This window comes from Vicia villosa, unplaced genomic scaffold, assembly GCF_029867415.1.
Source record: "Vicia villosa cultivar HV-30 ecotype Madison, WI unplaced genomic scaffold, Vvil1.0 ctg.001069F_1_1, whole genome shotgun sequence".
Taxonomy (NCBI): Eukaryota; Viridiplantae; Streptophyta; class Magnoliopsida; order Fabales; family Fabaceae; genus Vicia; species Vicia villosa.
The window spans coordinates 226,045-246,634 of record NW_026705470.1 but is presented as its reverse complement, the minus strand read 5'-3'; the positions used below and the strand labels follow the sequence as shown (position 1 = coordinate 246,634).

Here is a 20,590-nt window from a genome sequence, read left to right as displayed (position 1 = left end):
CTAAACAGTGGAATATTCCGGTTGTTGAATCTTTGTTTGATAATGTGGTTGCAAAGGAGATTTTGAGTGTTCCGTTGGTTGAGGACGTGGTAGTCGATGGGCTGGTTTAGAGTGCAGAAAATAGTGGAAATTATAGTGTTCGTTCAGGTTATAGGCTCTGGAGGAATTCTATCGCTTCTCGCTCAATTTGTAAAGTTGTTGGTAAGTGGGAGGATTTGTGGAACATCATGGCTCCTCCTAGAGTCAAACACCTTTTGTGGAGAATTTGTAGAGGTTGCTTACCGTCGAGAATTAGGCTCCGACAACACTATGTCCAATGTACACCGGAGTGCCCAGTTTGCGAAGATATGGACGAAGAGGATTGGCATGTGTTTTTTGGGTGTTCCACCATTATCCAGTGCTGGCGGGCAGCAGGTTTGTCGTCTATCATAGAGCCTCGTCTTCAACATTTTAGTGATGCTAAATCTCTCATTTTTTATGTTTGTAGTAGAGAAGATCGTAGGGATGCCGGTCGGTTTGCTATGATGGTAGAAGTGATTTGGAAGAACCGTAACAATATAGTTTGGAATAATGAAAGGGAAGACATGTCTCGTTTAGGCTTGCAAGCCTATGTTAATTGGCAGGATTGGTTCACAGCCCAGGTTGCTCAAGAAAGGAGCAACAATACTCACCTCCCTGTAGTGTGGTTTCCTCCGGTTGATAATTGGGTCAAGTGTAATGTTGATGTCGGCTTCAATAGTGCTTATCGTTCCACTAACAGAGGTTGGTGCTTCCGGGATAAATTGGGTAGATTCATTACTGCAGGAACTGCTTGGGATATTGGTAGTATGTCAACCATTGAAGCTGAGGCGATAGCCTTGAAAGAAGCTGTCCAACATGCTATCTCCTTGAACTTGAATTTTGTGATCTTCGAAAGTGATTCTCAATTGGTTGTTCAAGGCATTCATTCTAATGTTTCTGGTTTGTCTGAGTTTAATCTTATCCTCCTCTCTATTAAGCGTTTATTAGCTTTGATTCCAAACTTTGAGGTGAAGTTTATTAAGCGCCAAGCGAATATGGTTGCCGATACGTTAGTTAAGGCGGCCAATTCTTGATCTAGGCGTAGTTTCGTTAATGTTATTCCTCCTTGTATTGACTTTATTTTGATAAATGATATGAGTTAAGTTTGTTCTTGTCAAAAAAAAAAACGCATACACCAACATTAAAGGAGTTTTATTGTGTGTTAGGTACACCATACTATCATCAGCCCCGATTCAATCCAATGACACCCCAATTCAATTCAATGGCAGAAAAGTATTTGAAACCAAAAAATAAATAAAAATAAAGTCTCTTACGGTGAGAGACCTAAACAGGTCTCGCACCCTAGCCTGAGCCTATTATAAACCATATTCCATAACCATAATCCTCCATAAACCATCAAGCTTATAATTACAACCTGTAAATCACCATAAACATTTCCAAACAAGTAAATCAAATGGTCCTTCTCTTAGGTTGAAAAGTCAAAGCACTAATTTATTTCTTTATTTTGATTATTATTAGAAAATTAATGATACAATGAATTACAAACTTACAGGGGGACGTTCCCTTGGCTGTATCTTTTCCTCACTTAATTTTTAATTTAATGAATAAATTAATTATGTTTAGTTAACTAACTTATTTAGTGAATTTAATTAAAGTTATTTGATATGGGACTCGGACTATTATATTTATTTCTTTTACCAAGGCCATGCTCTACATTTCTATTATGTTCTTTAATCTAACTACTTGATTTTTATTTTGTTATTACATTTAATTATTTTAGCTTTAAGTTATTTAATTTAATATATATATATATATATATATATATATATATATATATATATATATATATAAGATTTGGAGTAAGTATTTAACACTTACTCTTGGAGTCAATATATCCCTCCTCATATATATATATATATATATATATATATATATATATATATATATATATATATATATATATATATATATATATATATATATATATATATATATATATATATATATATATATATATATATATATATATATATATATATATATATATATGAGGTGGGATATATTGACTCCAAAAGTTACACTAGTTATTACACTCATTTATAACATTTAATTTGATTTAAGTCTAATGGCTATTAAAAGGTAGCTTGATAGAATATTGGCTTTTCTTACATAACTAAATAATTCCATATATAGATATTCTATGCACTCTATAATTAATAAAATGTTCTTTCATAAATATATTTCATACACATATATTTATATGTACAACCTAACTAAAATAATATCTATATATTAAAAAATTAATTATTTTCTCAAGTGATTAATAAATTTCGTATAATTAAAAAAATGTTTAATATATATTTTTTTAATAAAACGTGATTCTAAATATTTAAAAAAAAGTATGATTCTTAATAAAAATTAATTTCTTCTTATTTATAAATATTTTTATTTTTTATTTAAATTAAATTATACTCTATTTACTTAAAATTAATTAAAATGTATATCTATATATTAAAAAATCATTTCTATTCACAATTAAATTAAAATTTCTTAAAATAAATTAAAATTAATACATTTTAATTTTTTCTATTCACAATTAAATTATTTTATATTCATTATTATTTATAATTTTCTTTTATTCATAATTAAATTATTTTGATATTATTTTATTATTATTTCGTACAGTAGTTACATTTTGATATTATTTTGTACTCATTGTTGTAAGTTTCCATTTGATTTGATAAAATTGTTACATTTTTAAATAGACTACGGATTAATAATAAAATAATAATAAAATAACGAGTGCAAATAATTTAATTGTGATTAGAAGAAAATTATTATAAATAATGAATTTGAAATTATTTAATTGTGAATAGAATAAATTAAAATGCATATCTATATATTAAAAAATTATTTCTTTCTCTCAAGTCACTAATCAATTTCATTTACTTAAAAAAATGTTTAAAAAATAATAGTTTTGAATAAAAGTTGATTCTAAATATCTTTTAAGAAAAACATGATTCATAATAATTAAATTTTTTCTTGTTAGTTTTAATAAATTTCATTTTGCATTTAAAAAAAAATCTATTTACTTAAATTAAATTATAAGTTCCTAGTAATTAGACTCTATCATTCATTTTAAATAAATAGAATATAATGTTATTTAAATACAAAAAGAAATTTATTTAAAAATAAGAAGAAATCATTTTTTATTAAGAATCATGATGGGGATGTATCAAGTAGGAGGAATTTTTAAATAAGAGATAGGAGTATTCAATACTAATCATTGGATTAATCAAGAGAGAGAAATAATAATTATATAAATATTTTAATAAATAATTTAATTCTCTCTCTTGATTAATCCAATGGTTAGCATTAAATCCTCTTATATCTTATTTAAAAACCCTCCTACTTCATACATTCCCGAATCATGATTGTCTAAAAAATATTTAGAATCATATTTTATTAAAAATAAAAATATTTTTAAGCATTTCTTTATAACTATAAGAAATTTATTAATCACTTGAGAAAAATAATTTTGTTTTAATATGTAGATATTATTTTAATTATACCGTACATATAAGTATATATATGAAATATATTTGTGAAAGAAAATTTTATTAATTATAGAGTGCATAGAATATCTATATATGGAATTATTTAATTATGTGAGGAAAGTCAATATTTTATCAAGCTACCTTTTAATAGTCATTGGATTTAAAACAAATCAAAGGTTATAAATGAGTGTAATAACTAGTGTAATTCATTGGTGTAATTTGATCCCTTCTCATATATATATATATATATATATATATATATATATATATATATATATATATATATATATATATATATATATATATATATATATATATATATATATATATATATATATATATAGAGGAGGGATCAAATTACACCCTAAGAGTTACACCACGAGTTACACTCGTTCAATAACTACATTTCGAATTAATATTTTTTAAATTTAACCGTTGGATTGAAACATAATATCATATAGATCATACCTATAAAGTTTGAGCTTAATCTATAATGATTTGTTATACGATCAAGATATCCAAAGATTAACGTCAAAATGAGCTTTCATATAACGTTAATTTTGATGTAATTCAATGACATAGTAAATCATTATAGATTAAGCTCAAACTTTATAGGTATGATCTATATGATATTATAGTTCAATCCAACGGTTGAATTTAAAAAATATCAATTCAAAATGTAGTTATTGAATGAGTGTAACTCGTGGTGTAACTCTTCGGGTGTAATTTGATCCCTCCTCATATATATATATATATATATATATATATATATATATATATATATATATATATATATATATATATATATATATATATATATATATATATATATATATATATATAAATTGATATAGTGGAGTGCATTCGATGAGAACTGATATCTTTTGTGAGAAACGAGAACTATCGGCATCAATCATAGATTTAATTAATGTTTAAGGTTTTAAAAATTACATATAAATAGTACCTTATTGAATTCTTTTTCTATTACACTTAGCATTTAAATATTTAATAAAAATATATTATTACCAAAAATATTTTTATTTGATTATTCAAATATTAACAAAATATTTGTTACCAATATACTTACTATTTTGCTAGAATATAATATAAAATATAAATCAAATGTGTTGAGTATTTTTATTTAATTTTTTATCTAAACTATATATATTTTTCAAGACTCAAAAAAAAATTCCAAAATAAAACCGGTCCAAACCGATCTGATTACACTCTTCAGTATAATTTTATTTTTTACATAATTTTATATATATAATACATTATTAACTTTTTGTCAAAAAAAATAATACATTATTAACTTAGGGGTTTTATTTTTATTTAATTAAAAATATTAAAAAAATGTAAAATTATTATTTATAATTTAATTTAATTTAATTTATTTATTTGTTTGCATGTTCATAATTATTTTAATTTTGCAAGTTCTACTATTATGACAATTTTAAATTAAAACACAATATTTTCTTAATCATATGACATATCTTATTAGTCATATTGTGTACTAATAAAATATTGTGTAATAGTTTAAAATTACTATAATAATAGAACTTACAAAACTAAAAAATTTTGAACTTGCAAATAACTAAATAAATATTGTGTTTTAATATTTTTAGTCATATTTGTTTTAATTTAAATATCGTGTAGACATATTTTCTTTGTCATGTTCTATTTTAATTTTGTTTAATATAATTTTTGTTTAAAATAGAAAAACAATTATGTTTTTATTGTGTTAAAACATTAAAAGAAATTAGTTATATTATGTTAAAATATTTAAAGAAATTATTAAATTATTAAAACATTACAATATTGTTTTAAAAACATTAATTTAAAAGAAAAATATTACAATATTGTTTAAGAAGTATTACAATATTGTAATATTTAAAAACAATTAGTCATAGAGTCTGTTTAGAGCTCGTTTGGCCCGACCTTTTTAAGTCTTAAAAGTTACTTTAAAGTTAAAGTTAAAAATAAGAGCTTTTAAAATTAAGTTAAAGTTGTTTGGTTATGATTATTTTTTAAACTTTAGAGTTATTTTTAATTTTATTTTTTTCATTAAAATTATATATATATATATATATATATATATATATATATAATGCGTATTGATTAATTGTTGTATTAACATCTATAATATCTATAATATAGTGTATAGTTTAATAATATTATTATTGAAAATCATTATACAATAAAATAAGATATAATATACAAAACGAATAAAAAGTTGAACAAAACTAGTATCTACAAAAATGATGATGTAAACAAAAGAACAAAAAAATAAAACATAACTCTAGATGTTATGAACCGTAGAAAAAATTGAAAAATTGCAGTTTACTGCACTAGCGCAATTTTTTTAAAGAAAATGCTTTCGTTGGGATTCGAACCGCGACCACATGTTTTAAGCTCTTAAAAAGTTGGTTTCAACGCCTTTTTTACAAGCTCTTTTTATTTAATTTTTTGCCTTGAAAAAAAAGCTACTTTTTTCGTAAGAGCTTTATAAAAAATGTGTTTGGCCCTCCATCTCCTTATAAGGAGAAGAAAAGTAGATAAAAAGTTAAGTAGCTTTTAGCTTTTAGCTTTTCAGCTCGTATCAATAAAAAAGCTTTGTTTGATAACTGTCATTTAGCTTGTAGCTTGTAGCTTTTTTACTAGCTTTTGGCTTTTTTTTTCTCAAAAGCTAATTGAAGTAGCTTTTTAGCTTTTAGCTTGTTATCTTTTCTTCCATTTGTACCCTCAGTATTTTATTAAAAACTCATTTTTATCCTATATATTTTATTGTAATTTAAATTAAATTAATTGTGTTTTAATTGAGGGAATAAGAAATGTTAGTCATTATTTTTACGACAATAAATTTAATTTTATGATTATTATTATTAAAAACTAATGTAATTGAATTGAAAATTACAATATTATTATTTTAGTTATTTCGTTAAATTAAATTACAAAATTTATATGTTTACTATATATTTTTTTGTGTTATGTTTAATTTTATAATATTTAAAATATTTTGCATGTGATTATTAATGCGTTTATTTTTATTGAATAAAAATTAATAAAAATTATTTGTATTGATACTCGCATTTATTTTTTTGAATGTCCTTTTATGTCATTATGCATTTATCAGCTAATGTAACAGCTAATTTACCAAACACTCAAATTAGCTTATCAGCTATCAGCTATCAGCTACCAGTCACCAGCTACCAGCTATCAGTCATCAGCTATCAGCTACCAGCTAGCTTATCAGCTATTAGCTAGTTTTACCAAACAGAGCCATATTGTGTTAAAACATTTTAAAAAATTATTAAAACATTATTCTGGGCCGACCCAATCAATCTAATTGGGCCAACCCAACCTTCAGCCCAAGGCGCTTTGGACCACGCGTGACTACCTCCTCCTGACCACTCCGGGCAGACGCTTTGGACAACCGACCACGAGGCACACTCGTGCCCGGCAAATAGCCAGCCCTCGCGTCACCAAAACCTCCTCCTTAAAGGACGAAGCCAATTTCGCATAAGGGTACCCTATAAATAGCCCTCTCATAACAGAGGGCAAGGTAATCTTTTCCACCTCAAATTTTCTCACTTTATTGTACCTTGTGGAATACCTACTTACTTTGGCATCGGAGTGCCTTGCAGGTACAACCCTTTTTTCCCATCAATCATCCCGAACTTGAAGCCTTCATTGTTGTTGGCCATCTGATTCGCTCAGTAAGATCAGTGGCGCCATCTGTGGAAAACCTAGCTCCCCCGTTCCTTTTTCTTGCACCTTCTTGATCCATTCTTGCCTCCTGCAAGAACCTAGGAACTAAAGCTTTAATCAACTAATTACTCATGGCCGACAATAACGAAGATCCCTCTTCATTAGACGCTGCGATACTCAAGAAAAACGACATCTCCGTCGTTCTCCCTTCTAGAAACACCGTCCCTCGAGACGGTGTCACGGCGTCTCCTTCTCCAAAAGATCTCCAAGATGATCCATTTCATCATCTCGAAAATACCAGCGGGAAGGACAACCCCGAAGAAATTCCGGGCAACCCTCCTCTCTCCAAAGGTCAGAATCCCCAAGACCAGACCATGAACGATGTTCTGGCCGCCCTTGCCCAGACCAACGCGCTCATACAACAGCAAAACGATAGGATCGGGGCTCTCGAGCAGAAGCGCCGCTCTAAAACTCCCCCAGGTCGCAAGCCTCGTCCCTAACACGACGTAGGGACCAAGAAACGCCCTCGTTCCCCCTCCCCTAGAGGGAATACGGGTCCCTCCTCCAAGAAAGGGTCAGGCGACCATCACTCTCGACGCCAATCACTATCCCATCGGCCAAAGAGAAAATCCCGATCACCCCCGGCAAGGCACGACGACAGCCGGAGGCGACGCAGGCGTAGCCACACCCGATCTTCCTCACCGTTCGCCAGCGACGAGGAAGAGGAGCGCCATGGTTCTCTGTCCCTCGCAATCTTAGAAGCACCGCTACCAACCGGTCTCGAAAAACCCCCTCCGTTGGGAACATACGACGGGACCACTGATCCGGACGAACACATAGAGAACATTGACGCCCTTCTCGACTGCAGAGGAGTGCCCGGTGCCATCAAATGTCGTTTGTTCCCTACCACCCTGCGCAAATGAGCCAAGACTTGGTATAAAAGTTTGCCCGATGAGTCCATCACTTCATGGAAGGTGCTCAGAAAACTTTTTTCCAAACACTTCATGGCCTCCCGAAGACATCCCAAGTCAGAAGCCTCCTTGGAAGCCATCATCCAAGGAAAAGACGAGTCCCTACGAGCTTACATAGAAAGATTCAATAAGGAAGCCGTGCAAGTATCCACCACTGCCCACATGAAGAAATTCTTGCTCGAGCGAGGCCTCCGACCACGCTCAGACTTCGCCAAAGCCGTCGGGATCGAAACACCGGCCACTCTAGACGAGTTCTTCCTTAAAGCCTAGGTGTACATACAATATGAGGAAAAAGAGGTCGCTCACGCGGTACACAATTCCAGACAGGAAGAAAGCAGCAAGAGTGGTCGCCAAGACGACTCCCGTCGGGGAACGGACAAAAAGAAAGACGACAAGGGCCGGAATCCCAAAGATTACAAAGCCCCAGCTGGGAAGTTCCGAGAATACACCCCGCTCAACGCCTCAAGGGAACACATCTTAAACGAGTGCGCAAATGCTGAATTCCAGACGGGCAAGGTCCGCTTCCTTAAAACTATGCCTGCACGGCCGAACGTGGATAAATCAAAGTTCTGCCGATTCCACAAGGGCCACGGGCACAACACCGAGGACTGCATCCACCTAAAGGATGCCATAGAGATATTAATCAGGGAGAGACACTTGAAGCAATACGCGAAAAAGTAGGAGGCCGCAAAAGAAGCCAAACCAATCACCGAGGAAAAACCGGCGGAGGATACGCCCGTCATGCAAGTGGCCATGAGCATCACTAGGCCGGAAGACTTTTATCTCCCTGTCTGGGCCAAATCATCGACCGCCACCTCTTCTCACAGCAGATGGGAGATGTTCCCCTCTGTAACACCCTTCTAATACCCCGCATAAATAATAAATAATAATCAGAGTAAACATGAAAAAAGGGCATTACAACTTCCAAATAATTAAACAATAATACTCATGTCATGCCATAAAAGAGAACGTCAACCAAATTTATTCAGATCATCATGTTTAACACAGCGGAATTATCTTTAACATCTGAATAACAAACAGCCAAGTCACAGACTTAAGACGTTAACATAAAAATCCATCCAAAATAAAAAGTTTAACAAGTAACTCTAAACGACGCCCCCAGTGTTACACGACCAGAGCATGACACGGACCCAACTGACTCTAACGAACTACTTGACGAGCTAATCCTCACCAAGTACGAGAGCTACTCCTCAATCTGAAAAATAACAACAGTAAGGGTGAGTCTCATTCACATTTAACTAATGTTATAAGATATAGATAATAAAATATCATTTCACATGCCATTCACCCAATCACAGTTATGATCAGATTCAAACCATACAATCAGCAAGCAAACAACCAAATTAACACATATTATAACATTGGACAATCTTCCATTCATGTTATAATAGCAAAACAGCCTAATGCAATGCAACTACATGCATGTGGTACCAAAATCTGGGATAACCCAACTCACCGACCCACCATCGTCAAGGATACGGTAACACCCACTCACTAATTCCACACAATGGGAATTAGCTACCACTGATCCACCATCGTCAAGGACCAGCCACCAAAATGATTATGAATGCATGCATCAACCATAACATGCTCATCACCCACATACATCGATCAATGTCATAATCATCAATAAAACACATATTTCATACCAACAATACATGTATAATAAACACCAGTTATACCACGTCATCATACAGGTAAGACATTCATTAGTGAACCTATAAGCATATCCCACTACAACAAATAAGATTGAGTGTTTTAAAAATAATTCAAGCCACAACTCAAAACACCATTTGAGTATATAAATTATTTGATTAGCTTCACTGTACTCGAAACGGCACCAAAATCCGGCTTACGGTTTAAAAGTTACACATTTTTAAACTTTTCAAAACGGCATGTCGCAACAACTAACAGCACGCGGCGCCACACACATTCGCGGCGCGGAACGAATCGGAACAACGCCTTCGCGGCGCAAACAAGGTTTCGCGGCGCGGAACGAGAAGAAACTACGCCTTCGCGGCGCGGCCATACCCTCGCGGCGCGTACTGAGCACAACAAAACTTCCTGGCCTTCTGCCAAGCGGTTCGCGGCGCCAACTCCTGGACGCGGCGCGAACTGGCGATTTCCAGAACTCCGAATAGCAGAAAACAGCCTGCGATTTCGTCCCTCTTTCACCGAATCACTACCAAACCAATCTCATTCCAACCAGATTTCGCATACAGTGAAATAACACATATTATAACGCATTTATAATACATTCAACCATCCAATTATCACCATACATGATCAATACAATTATTATAACTCAATTCTCCCAAAACCTAACATTTCTACAACCTAAGCATAACCCAATTGATCCGAATAACACGATCAAATTCTATCATACTACCTATAATCCCATAATAGAAGATAAACGGAAGAGTCCCCCCTTACCTGAAGGTTGATTCTTCGCTCTTCCTCGGTCGCACTTCTCCGCTCCTCTTCTCTTTTCACGTTCAGACTTCTTTTCCCAAAATGCTGTAACCCTCTCTATTCCACAACTCCTCCTATTTTATTAAAATTGAAATAAAATTGTTTTAATTAGTAATAGGGCCTACCAATGCACCCCCTTCCTTACTAACCACAACTCAAGCCCAATTGTTTAATTCCTCATAATCTTCCATAATTCCAAATAATTCCCCATAATTCAATTAAATTAATTAAATTAAATTATGAAAATAAATGGAGTGTTACAACTCTCCCCCACTAAATAGTTTTCGTCCTCGAAAACATACCTTAGGCAAATAACTCTGGATAGGAATCCTTCATCTGACTCTCCAATTCCCAAGTCACATTCCCACCTGCTGGTCCTCCCCAAGCTACTTTGACCAGTGCTATCTCCTTGCCACGCAATTGTTTCAGCCTTCGGTCTTCAATCCTCATAGGCAAAGTTTCAACTGTCAGATTGTCCTTTACCTGTACATCATCGACTTGGATCACATGAGATGGATCAGCAATGTATTTCCTCAACTGTGATACGTGGAATACATCATGCAGATTCGCAAGCGTCGGTGGCAACGCAATACGATACGCCACTTCTCCCACCCTCTCCGTAATCTGGAACGGACCAATAAATTGCGGAGTCAACTTCCTTGATTTCAGTGCTCTACCAACACCAGTTGTGGGGGTCACCCTCAAGAACACATGATCTCCTGCTTGAAATTCAAGTGTCCTCCTTCTTTTATCATGATAACTCTTCTGACGACTCTGAGAAGTCTTCATCTTCTCCTGAATCATCTTGATCCTTTCTGTTGTCTCCTGAACAATTTCCGGTCCAATCACGGCACTTTCGCCAGATTCATACCAACATAAAGGCGTTCTACACCTCCGACCATACAAAGCTTCAAACGGAGCCATACCAATACTCGAGTGAAAACTATTATTGTAAGTAAATTCGATCAAGGGTAGATAACTATCCCAAGCACCGCCCCTTTCCAACACACAAGCACGCAACAAATCTTCTAGTGATTGAATAGTTCTTTCCGTCTGTCCATCCGTCTGCGGATGATAAGCAGAACTCAATCTCAGCTTAGTACCCAAAGCCCTCTGCAAACCTTCCCAGAATCTGGATGTAAACCTTGGATCTCTATCCGACACGATACTCGAAGGAATACCATGTAAACTCACTATCCTGTCAATATACAATTGAGCCAGCTTATCAACCAACTCTACATCAGTCTTCTGACCTTCTCGGATTTCCTCAAGAATACTACTAGTCAGCTTCAGCATACCCAATTTAACACTGGTAGGAGTGTCTTCACATACTAAACTCAAATCTCGGAATTGCTCAATTAAATCCAATTCTCTCACCATAAGCATAGACATATGCAAGGACTTCCTACTCAATGCATCGGCAACAACATTTGCTTTACCCGGATGATAATTCAGTTCAAAATCATAATCCTTGAGAAATTCTAACCATCTTCTTTGTCTCATATTCAACTCTTTTTGGTCAAAGAGGTACTTCAAACTCTTGTGATCACTAAATACTTCAAACCTTGAACCATATAGGTAATGCCTCCACAACTTCAACACAAATACCACTGCTGCCAACTCTAAGTCATGAGTCGGATAGTTTCTCTCATGCACCTTGAGTTGTCTCGACGCATAAGCGACTACCTGTTTGTCGCTACCCCGCGAAAAATGGAATCAGAGTCGCCACTAATATATTCATCCCATCGCGGGAAAGGAATATCAGAAACCTAACTCGAAATAAGAACACGGTCTTTCGACCAGAGAACAGGGCACGGGAGTCGGTTACGCAAGGGGAAGGTTCTAGCACCCCTCACGCCCATCGTACTCGATGGTATCCACCTATGTTTGTTTCTATCTAAAGGGTGTCTAATGTCTAAAACCTAAATGTGAATGCATGCAAAAGAAATACGGGGAAAAGAAGGAATTATTTACAAGTGTGCTCGCTTAGGCCCCGCGACCCAATGCCTACGTATCCCTTAAAAGGAATCAGAGCGACCGTAGTTCGGCTCCATAGTTTCCATTTGTTTTGTGTTTTTTAGTTGAACAGCGGTTAAGGTCACGATCCACGATGCTCGACCTTTGGAGACTTATACGCCTACTTTTGGAGAGGACTTAACTTGTTCTTAGGTGCCTAACAAGGCAAAAGAAAAACAATGATTTGGTTTGTGTTTTTTATTGTAATTCCACGATGACGAAGACCCTCTACAGGGCTTCGCATCGCTTCCTTACTCTGTTTTAAGTCAAAGCCTTTTATTAATCATTTTGAATGTTTTCTGGTTGAGTATTTTTTAAGGGATATTTACTTTGCGACTTAGATCACACCAAGAAAAAGAGTTTTGTTTTTGACTATTTAGAGAATGCACATCGAGGTCTACACCACAATCGATTCTCTAAATAACGGATAAGAAATACATCGAAATCTACATTCCAATCATTTCTTTCCGTTTAGTAGAAAAGAACGTACATCGGGGCCTACACCCCAATCATTTCTTTTCTACTAGGTGAGAAAGAACGTACATCGGGGCCTACACCCCAATCATTTCTTTCTCACTATACATCAGAAAAGTCACAGTGTGATCTTTGTTAGGTTTTTTATTAAGTATTTTAGAGTTGAAAAAGAAAAGAAATGAACAAAGGAGACTAACCTATTCTCTAATCCTAATAGTTGTTATTCTAGTCTAATTCTAATGTTAGTGACTAAATCTAAAAGGAGCATACAAATGATATTAACAAAATGGGCCAAAAATATGACCCAAGTCACACAACAAAATTATACTAAAAACGTACAAGGCTTAACATGGAAATGGCATAAAAGAATAAAAGAGGCAATTCAAAGATTAACCTAAAATACCACTATTTTTATGAGTTTTTTTATGAGAAAGTTCTATGACTAAAATCTAGCAATTAATTTCTAAACAAAACACCTAAAATCTAATTTAGAAAATGATGAATTTTATTATGTTTTCATTATCTAAAAAAATGTATTGTAAAATAAACCTAAAATCTACATGTTTTAATGGAATTAGGGGGGTAAACTTTGAAATAGAGGTGGTGAGTAGCAAGGGCGCAGGGCCCAGTCTGAGTTCAGCCCAATAGTTTTTTTGTTATAGTTTTTCTGAGCTACCAAAAATGGTAATGTTGGGCCATATGGGGTATGCTAGCAAATTCGTATGGGGAAGGCCCTAACAGATTCAAATCCTTTTCTCAGAATTTTGTTAATCAAACTCTACTCGGTTTCAATTAATCCAAACTAAACCAGATTTAATCACACTAAGTATGCATTAGGTTAATTAAAACATGTTAATTCAAGGAGAAATTGAAAGAGGGACTAGGTTGAAGAAATGTGACCGTTCACGTTGTTTCTCAGACTCATCTTCATCTCTAAAGCCTCCGAACGGCGCGCCGCTTGAGACCATGCCTCCTCCGGTCAACATCGCCGCCGTTAACACCATCAGACGGAGTGGACACCCCCTCTTATCTCGTGACCGACGACGTTCTCTCCCTCCAAGTTCTCTCATCCGTCTCTCGATTCTGAACGTTTCTGAAACTCTCTCGATTTCATCCCATACGAATCCCTCCGGTGAAGCTCTCATTCTCCTCGTCTCACTCTCTTTGTTCAAGCTCACTTCTCCATCTCAGATCCTCTCTCGATCTCGTCTCCCTTGCTTCTCCGACGTAATCTCGTCATTCCATCGGACTCGCTCTCTCATGATCTCGTAAAGAAATTCACGGCAAAGACGTCTTCTCCGATAACGAATCGGACCTGAAAATGGATTAGGTATGAATCATTATCCTTATCTTCTGTTCCTCTTCTCTCTCTATTCTTCTTTTGAATTTTCTGATGCAATGCGTGGTTGCGTATTGAATTTGCTTGCGATGCGAGGACCTGTGCTGTTGCGGATCACTTCGAAGTTTTAAGCAGATGCGATGTGGTGAGTTGAAGAATTGTGAAGATTGATGAAGAACGATGGTAGAAGATTCAACGAAGAGTATGTGGAAACCGTGAATTGAGAGGAGAATCGAATTGAGGATTGAAGGTTCAAAAGGTTAGTTGCAATTTTCTGTTACTTTTGTTGAATTTTTTTTTTATTGATATTCTGAATTCAAGAGGTTGGAGATAGGTTTTTTTGAACGATTTTCTGTTATGGATTCAATGAAGATTGATGGTGTGAAAGGTGATTGAAGAAGAAGGTTGCATAGAGGTTCAGAGGAGAAGATTGAAGATGGAATGTTGAAGATTGAAGAGAGTTAAAGTTACAGCGAAGAGAAAGATCGAGATTGAAGGTTCTGAATTTTTTTGAATGATAAAGATGGTGAAGAATTGGTGTCGTGAAGAAGAAGGTGAATTGTAGATGGTGATGATGAATGAATCGAGAGATAAAAATGATGAAGATAATCCAGAAAAATGCTGAATGGAGAGGGAACTCTGTTTTATAGAGGTTGAAGGAGGTTTGAGGTTAGTTCCTCTCTGATTTTTTCTGTTATGGTTTGTTATAGGTTAGTTAGAGTGAAATTGAAGTTAGTTACAAAACTGTTGAGAGGTGCCTGTGAGTTGGTTAGGATAGTTATTTCTGTTTTGGTGGTTAGAGAGTTAGTTGTTTAGCTACAGAATTTTGCTTTTCTTTACTCACTGCAGGGACTGGTTTTGAGATGCAGGGTTGTAATAATAAGATGATGATTTGGTGCTGCAGGGTTCGAATGCGGTTCAGTTAATTGTTGCAACAGGTCCCTTGCATTGCGTATGCAGCAGATTTTTTTGAGAGTGTTAGTGATTAGCTCGAGCTTTATGCCGTTCTTTATTTTCAATTCTGATTCGGCCCAATTAATTGCAAACTCACCCTTTCTTTTTAACCACTGATTGTAACTCCAACAAACCAGATGAAAATTTAAGGAACACTTTTCTATCTTCTTCATAGCATTTCAATGCATTCAATAGATTGTGATCTATTTCTCTAACTAGAGGTTCTGCTAAGTATTCAAATATCCCACCAAATTTGGCTTTTCCTGTTTCCTTTGAATTAACTGGTAGATTATGTGGACTTAGATGTTTTCATTTGCATCTGAAACTTACAGATTCAAAACTGCCTTGGAACTGATATGTTGTTTTCGTTTTGATGCAGGTTGGATGTGGAAAAGTTTGGCTTGACAGTAGCATATGGTGCAAATGGAATCCCCACACTCTTGGCACACATGATTTTGACATATACGGTTCGATGCGATACGGGAGAGCATGGTGATGTTGAAGACTTGGTGGAACTAAGTCAAGAGTAGTATTAGGATTAGTGGTCAGACTTTTGAAAAGCTTTGGGACCATTTGAGTTAGCATAGGGGCTGGTTGAAATGAGAAGATAATTTAGAATTTTGAGAATATTAAGGAGTAGCATGTAACTCCTTTTGTATAAACATTGTTATGTACTTGGATTTTGAAGATGTAAAAGAACATGACTTCTTTTTGAAAACGCAATGTAACATTTTCTTACATTCAATTGAATTTCTATATTTCCTTCCAATTGCTAATTCAAAAATCCTTCTCTTTTTCTTTCCAACAAACTCACGTGTTTCTTCTTTGCCTCCTTGTAATTTGAATGAAATTCACCATACAAATGATAAGCCAAGAATATAGCATGCCATGAATTTTGGTCAAAAGTCTCGGAAATGGTTGCAAATGCTTTTCTTCCCTCAATATGCATTAATAGTCAAGTTCCACTTGAAAAGAAAGATATCCCCACGCCTTTGATCAATGCAATAACCACAACTTGAACATAAACGGAAAAACTTTCAATGCTTAGGTCCAATGTCTCTAGGTAACCCAATATCCTCCTTTTCTGCCTAGCCTTTCATAAGACTTCCCCCAACAAACACCTTTTCTGCCTAGCCTTTCATAAGACTTCCCCCAACAAACACCCTAATTCAATTGAGATAGAAAAACACCCTCTTGTACCATAAGTAATATAAGGTACGTCAACCATACTCATCTGATTAAACCAGCAAGCTTGAAAGGATCCAAACATAGGGAAATAAACCCTGGCTCTTGACCATTGAAAATGTATGATGCAAAATAGCTTTGTATGATGAAGAGAGAGAACGCCATAGTGACCACGCCTCAAGACCTAGTTCCATAGTTCCATGCATTCAGAAGAAATAGTTAAGTCCAGCTTGTGTGAAGATGAGAGCCTTAAAGCCTAGAGAGACCTCAACTTCAAGATCCTTGGTCCCATGCCAAACTTTATTTGATTAATGAATGTATGAATGTTAGATGGCCTAAGTGAAAGATGCATATGAATGTGGAGTGAAAACCAGTTAGGAATAAATATGTGGGCAAATTTTGGGGTGCAACACTGTTGATTCTGCATCAGTACACCTCCTAATCCTGACAACGAAGCATCACAATACACAACAAAAGATTCCGTCGGATTCGGCAAAATCAAGATCGGCGCACTAGTCAACCTCTTCTTCAACTCTTGAAATCCTTCTTCACATTTCGAATCCCAAACAAACGCTTGACCCTTCCTAGTCAACTTAGTTAACGGTAATGCTAACTTTGAAAAACCTTCAATGAACTTTCTATAGTAACCCGCCAGACCAAGGAAACTACGGATTTCGGAAACTGACCTCGGAGCTTCCCACTGAGACACTGCTTCTACTTTCGTTGGGTCAACGGCAATACCATCCTTAGAAATTACATGCCCAAGAAAGCTCACTTCGTTTAACCAGAACTCACACTTTGACAGTTTTGCATAAAGTTTCTTTTCCTTCAATAGTTCCAATACCACTCTAAGATGATCCGCATGCTCTTTTTCATTCTTAGAATATATTAAAATATCATCAATAAATACTACTACGAACTGATCCAAAAAAGGATGGAAGATCCTATTCATATACTCCATGAAAACCCCCAGCGCATTGGTTACTCCAAATGGCATCACTGTATATTCGTAATGACCATACCTCGTTCTAAATGCTGTTTTCTGAATATCGTCCGTCTTCACCCGAATCTGATGATATCCCGACCTTAAGTCAATTTTGCTGAACACACATGCTCCAACTAGTTGATCCATCAAGTCATCAATCCTCGGCAAGGGATACCGATTCTTGATAGTAACCTTGTTTAGTTGTCTGTAATCCACACACAACCTCATTGAACCTTCTTTCTTCTTCACTAGTAACACCGGTGCACCCCACGGTGAGACACTAGGACGAATAAATTTCTTCTCAAGTAAATCTTCCAATTGATTCTTCAACTCATTCAATTCCGATGCCGACATACGATAAGGTGCCATCGACACAGGATTAGTTCCAGGAATTAGTTCAATAGCAAATTCTACCTCCCTCTCTGGCGGCAATTCTCTTACATCTTCTGGAAAGACTTCTGGAAATTCACATACTACCGGTAGGTCACTACTCACCGCTTTCTTTTTCACTTCCATGGATGCAATCAACATGAACACGACAGCCCCGTCCTTCATTGCTTCATCCACTTGTCTAGCCGTCATCGCTAAATCCTCAACACTGACATCTTCAGGAAAAATAACCGTCTTCGTGAAACAATTGATATGAACCCGATTAAATTGCAACCAATTCATACCCAAGATAACATCAAGTTGTTCCAACGGAAGGCACACTAAGTCCATTCCGAATTCTCTACCAAAAATATCAATTGGACAGTTCAAACAAGCGAACGAAGTAGTCACTGAACCCGACGCAGGAGTGTCAATGACCATACTTCCATTAATCTCAGATATTTCCAAATTCAGTCGTTTAGCACAATCCAATGAAATAAACGAGTGAGTTGCCCCAGTATCTATTATTGCAATTAAAGGAGTGCCATGGATAAAACACGTACCTTTAATCAACCGATCATCTGGAGTAGTCTCTGAACCAGATAAGGCGAACACCTTACCACCAGCTTGATTCTTCCTCGGCTTAGGACACTTAGGACTGATATGACCTTCTTCCCCGCAGTTGAAACAAGTTACATTGTTCCCTTTGCACTCAATAGCAATGTGACCTGCCTTTCCACATCTATAGCACTTCTTTTCCTCACTTTTGCATTCGTGAATGCGATGTCCAGGTTCTCCACACTTGAAGCACTTAATAGGGGCACTAGAGTCTCCCCCACTAGGCTTCTTCCAGCCTCCAGCTTTCTGGTTACCCTTACCATAAGGCTTACCACGATCCATATGCTTTTTCCCTTTCCTGTCGACTAACTCGCGAGAGTGCGACGACTTCAGTTTAATATTGTCCTCTTCAAAGATTCGGCTGCAGTCAACCAAATCGACAAACCTGCAAATCCTCTGGTATCTGATACCCTGTTTAATCTCATCGCGGAGACCATTCTCAAACTTAACACACTTCGAGAATTCACTAGCCTCATCATTATTGTAGTGGACATAATACTTTGCTAGCTCCACAAACTTGGACGCATACTCTGGCACAGTCATGTTACCTTGTGTCAGCTCCAAAAATTCAATCTCTTTCCTGCCTCTAACATCCTCAGGAAAGTACCTCCGCAAGAATTCTCTCTTGAACACAGCCCAAGTGATTGCAACACCTGCAGCTTGCAGTTCGTCCCTACTAGCCATCCACCAATCATCGGCTTCTTCAGACAGCATGTGAGTCCCATATCTCACCTTCAGATTTTCGTCACAATCAATCACCCGGAAGATCCTTTCAATCTCTTTCAGCCACTTCTGGGCGCCTTCGGGATCGTGAGTGCCTTTGAACAACGGAGGGTTGTTCCTCTGAAAACTATTCAGCTGCCTGTCAGCACCAATTCCAGCTCCATTGGCATTCCCTCCCAGCACACCAGCAATCATGCCCAGAGCCTCAGCGATAGCATCATCGTTTCTTCCTCCTCTTCCAGCCATTGTTCTGCTAAATATCAAACAATATCTATTAGAACAAGAAGTATCGACAGTGTCAACCTTACACTAATCGCATACGAGGGATTAACCGACACTAGACTCTGACTCAAACGACCGACAATGCTCTGATACCACTATTGTAACACCCTTCTAATACCCCGCATAAATAATAAATAATAATCAGAGTAAACATGAAAAAAGGGCATTACAACTTCCAAATAATTAAACAATAATACTCATGTCATGCCATAAAAGAGAACGTCAACCAAATTTATTCAGATCATCATGTTTAACACAGCGGAATTATCTTTAACATCTGAATAACAAACAGCCAAGTCACAGACTTAAGACGTTAACATAAAAATCCATCCAAAATAAAAAGTTTAACAAGTAACTCTAAACGACGCCCCCAGTGTTACACGACCAGAGCATGACACGGACCCAACTGACTCTAACGAACTACTTGACGAGCTAATCCTCACCAAGTACGAGAGCTACTCCTCAATCTGAAAAATAACAACAGTAAGGGTGAGTCTCATTCACATTTAACTAATGTTATAAGATATAGATAATAAAATATCATTTCACATGCCATTCACCCAATCACAGTTATGATCAGATTCAAACCATACAATCAGCAAGCAAACAACCAAATTAACACATATTATAACATTGGACAATCTTCCATTCATGTTATAATAGCAAAACAGCCTAATGCAATGCAACTACATGCATGTGGTACCAAAATCTGGGATAACCCAACTCACCGACCCACCATCGTCAAGGATACGGTAACACCCACTCACTAATTCCACACAATGGGAATTAGCTACCACTGATCCACCATCGTCAAGGACCAGCCACCAAAATGATTATGAATGCATGCATCAACCATAACATGCTCATCACCCACATACATCGATCAATGTCATAA

General features: G+C 35.7%; 1 protein-coding gene across 1 annotated transcript; it reads left to right on the top strand.

Annotated features, from left to right (window-relative positions):
- The first annotated feature begins 227 nt into the window (after positions 1 to 227).
- On the top strand, positions 228 to 1,094 carry LOC131633093 (uncharacterized). Its single transcript, XM_058903809.1, has one exon. The coding sequence runs from the start codon at positions 228 to 230 to the stop codon at positions 1,092 to 1,094; it is 867 nt and encodes a 288-aa protein (XP_058759792.1).
- The last annotated feature ends 19,496 nt before the right edge of the window (positions 1,095 to 20,590 follow it).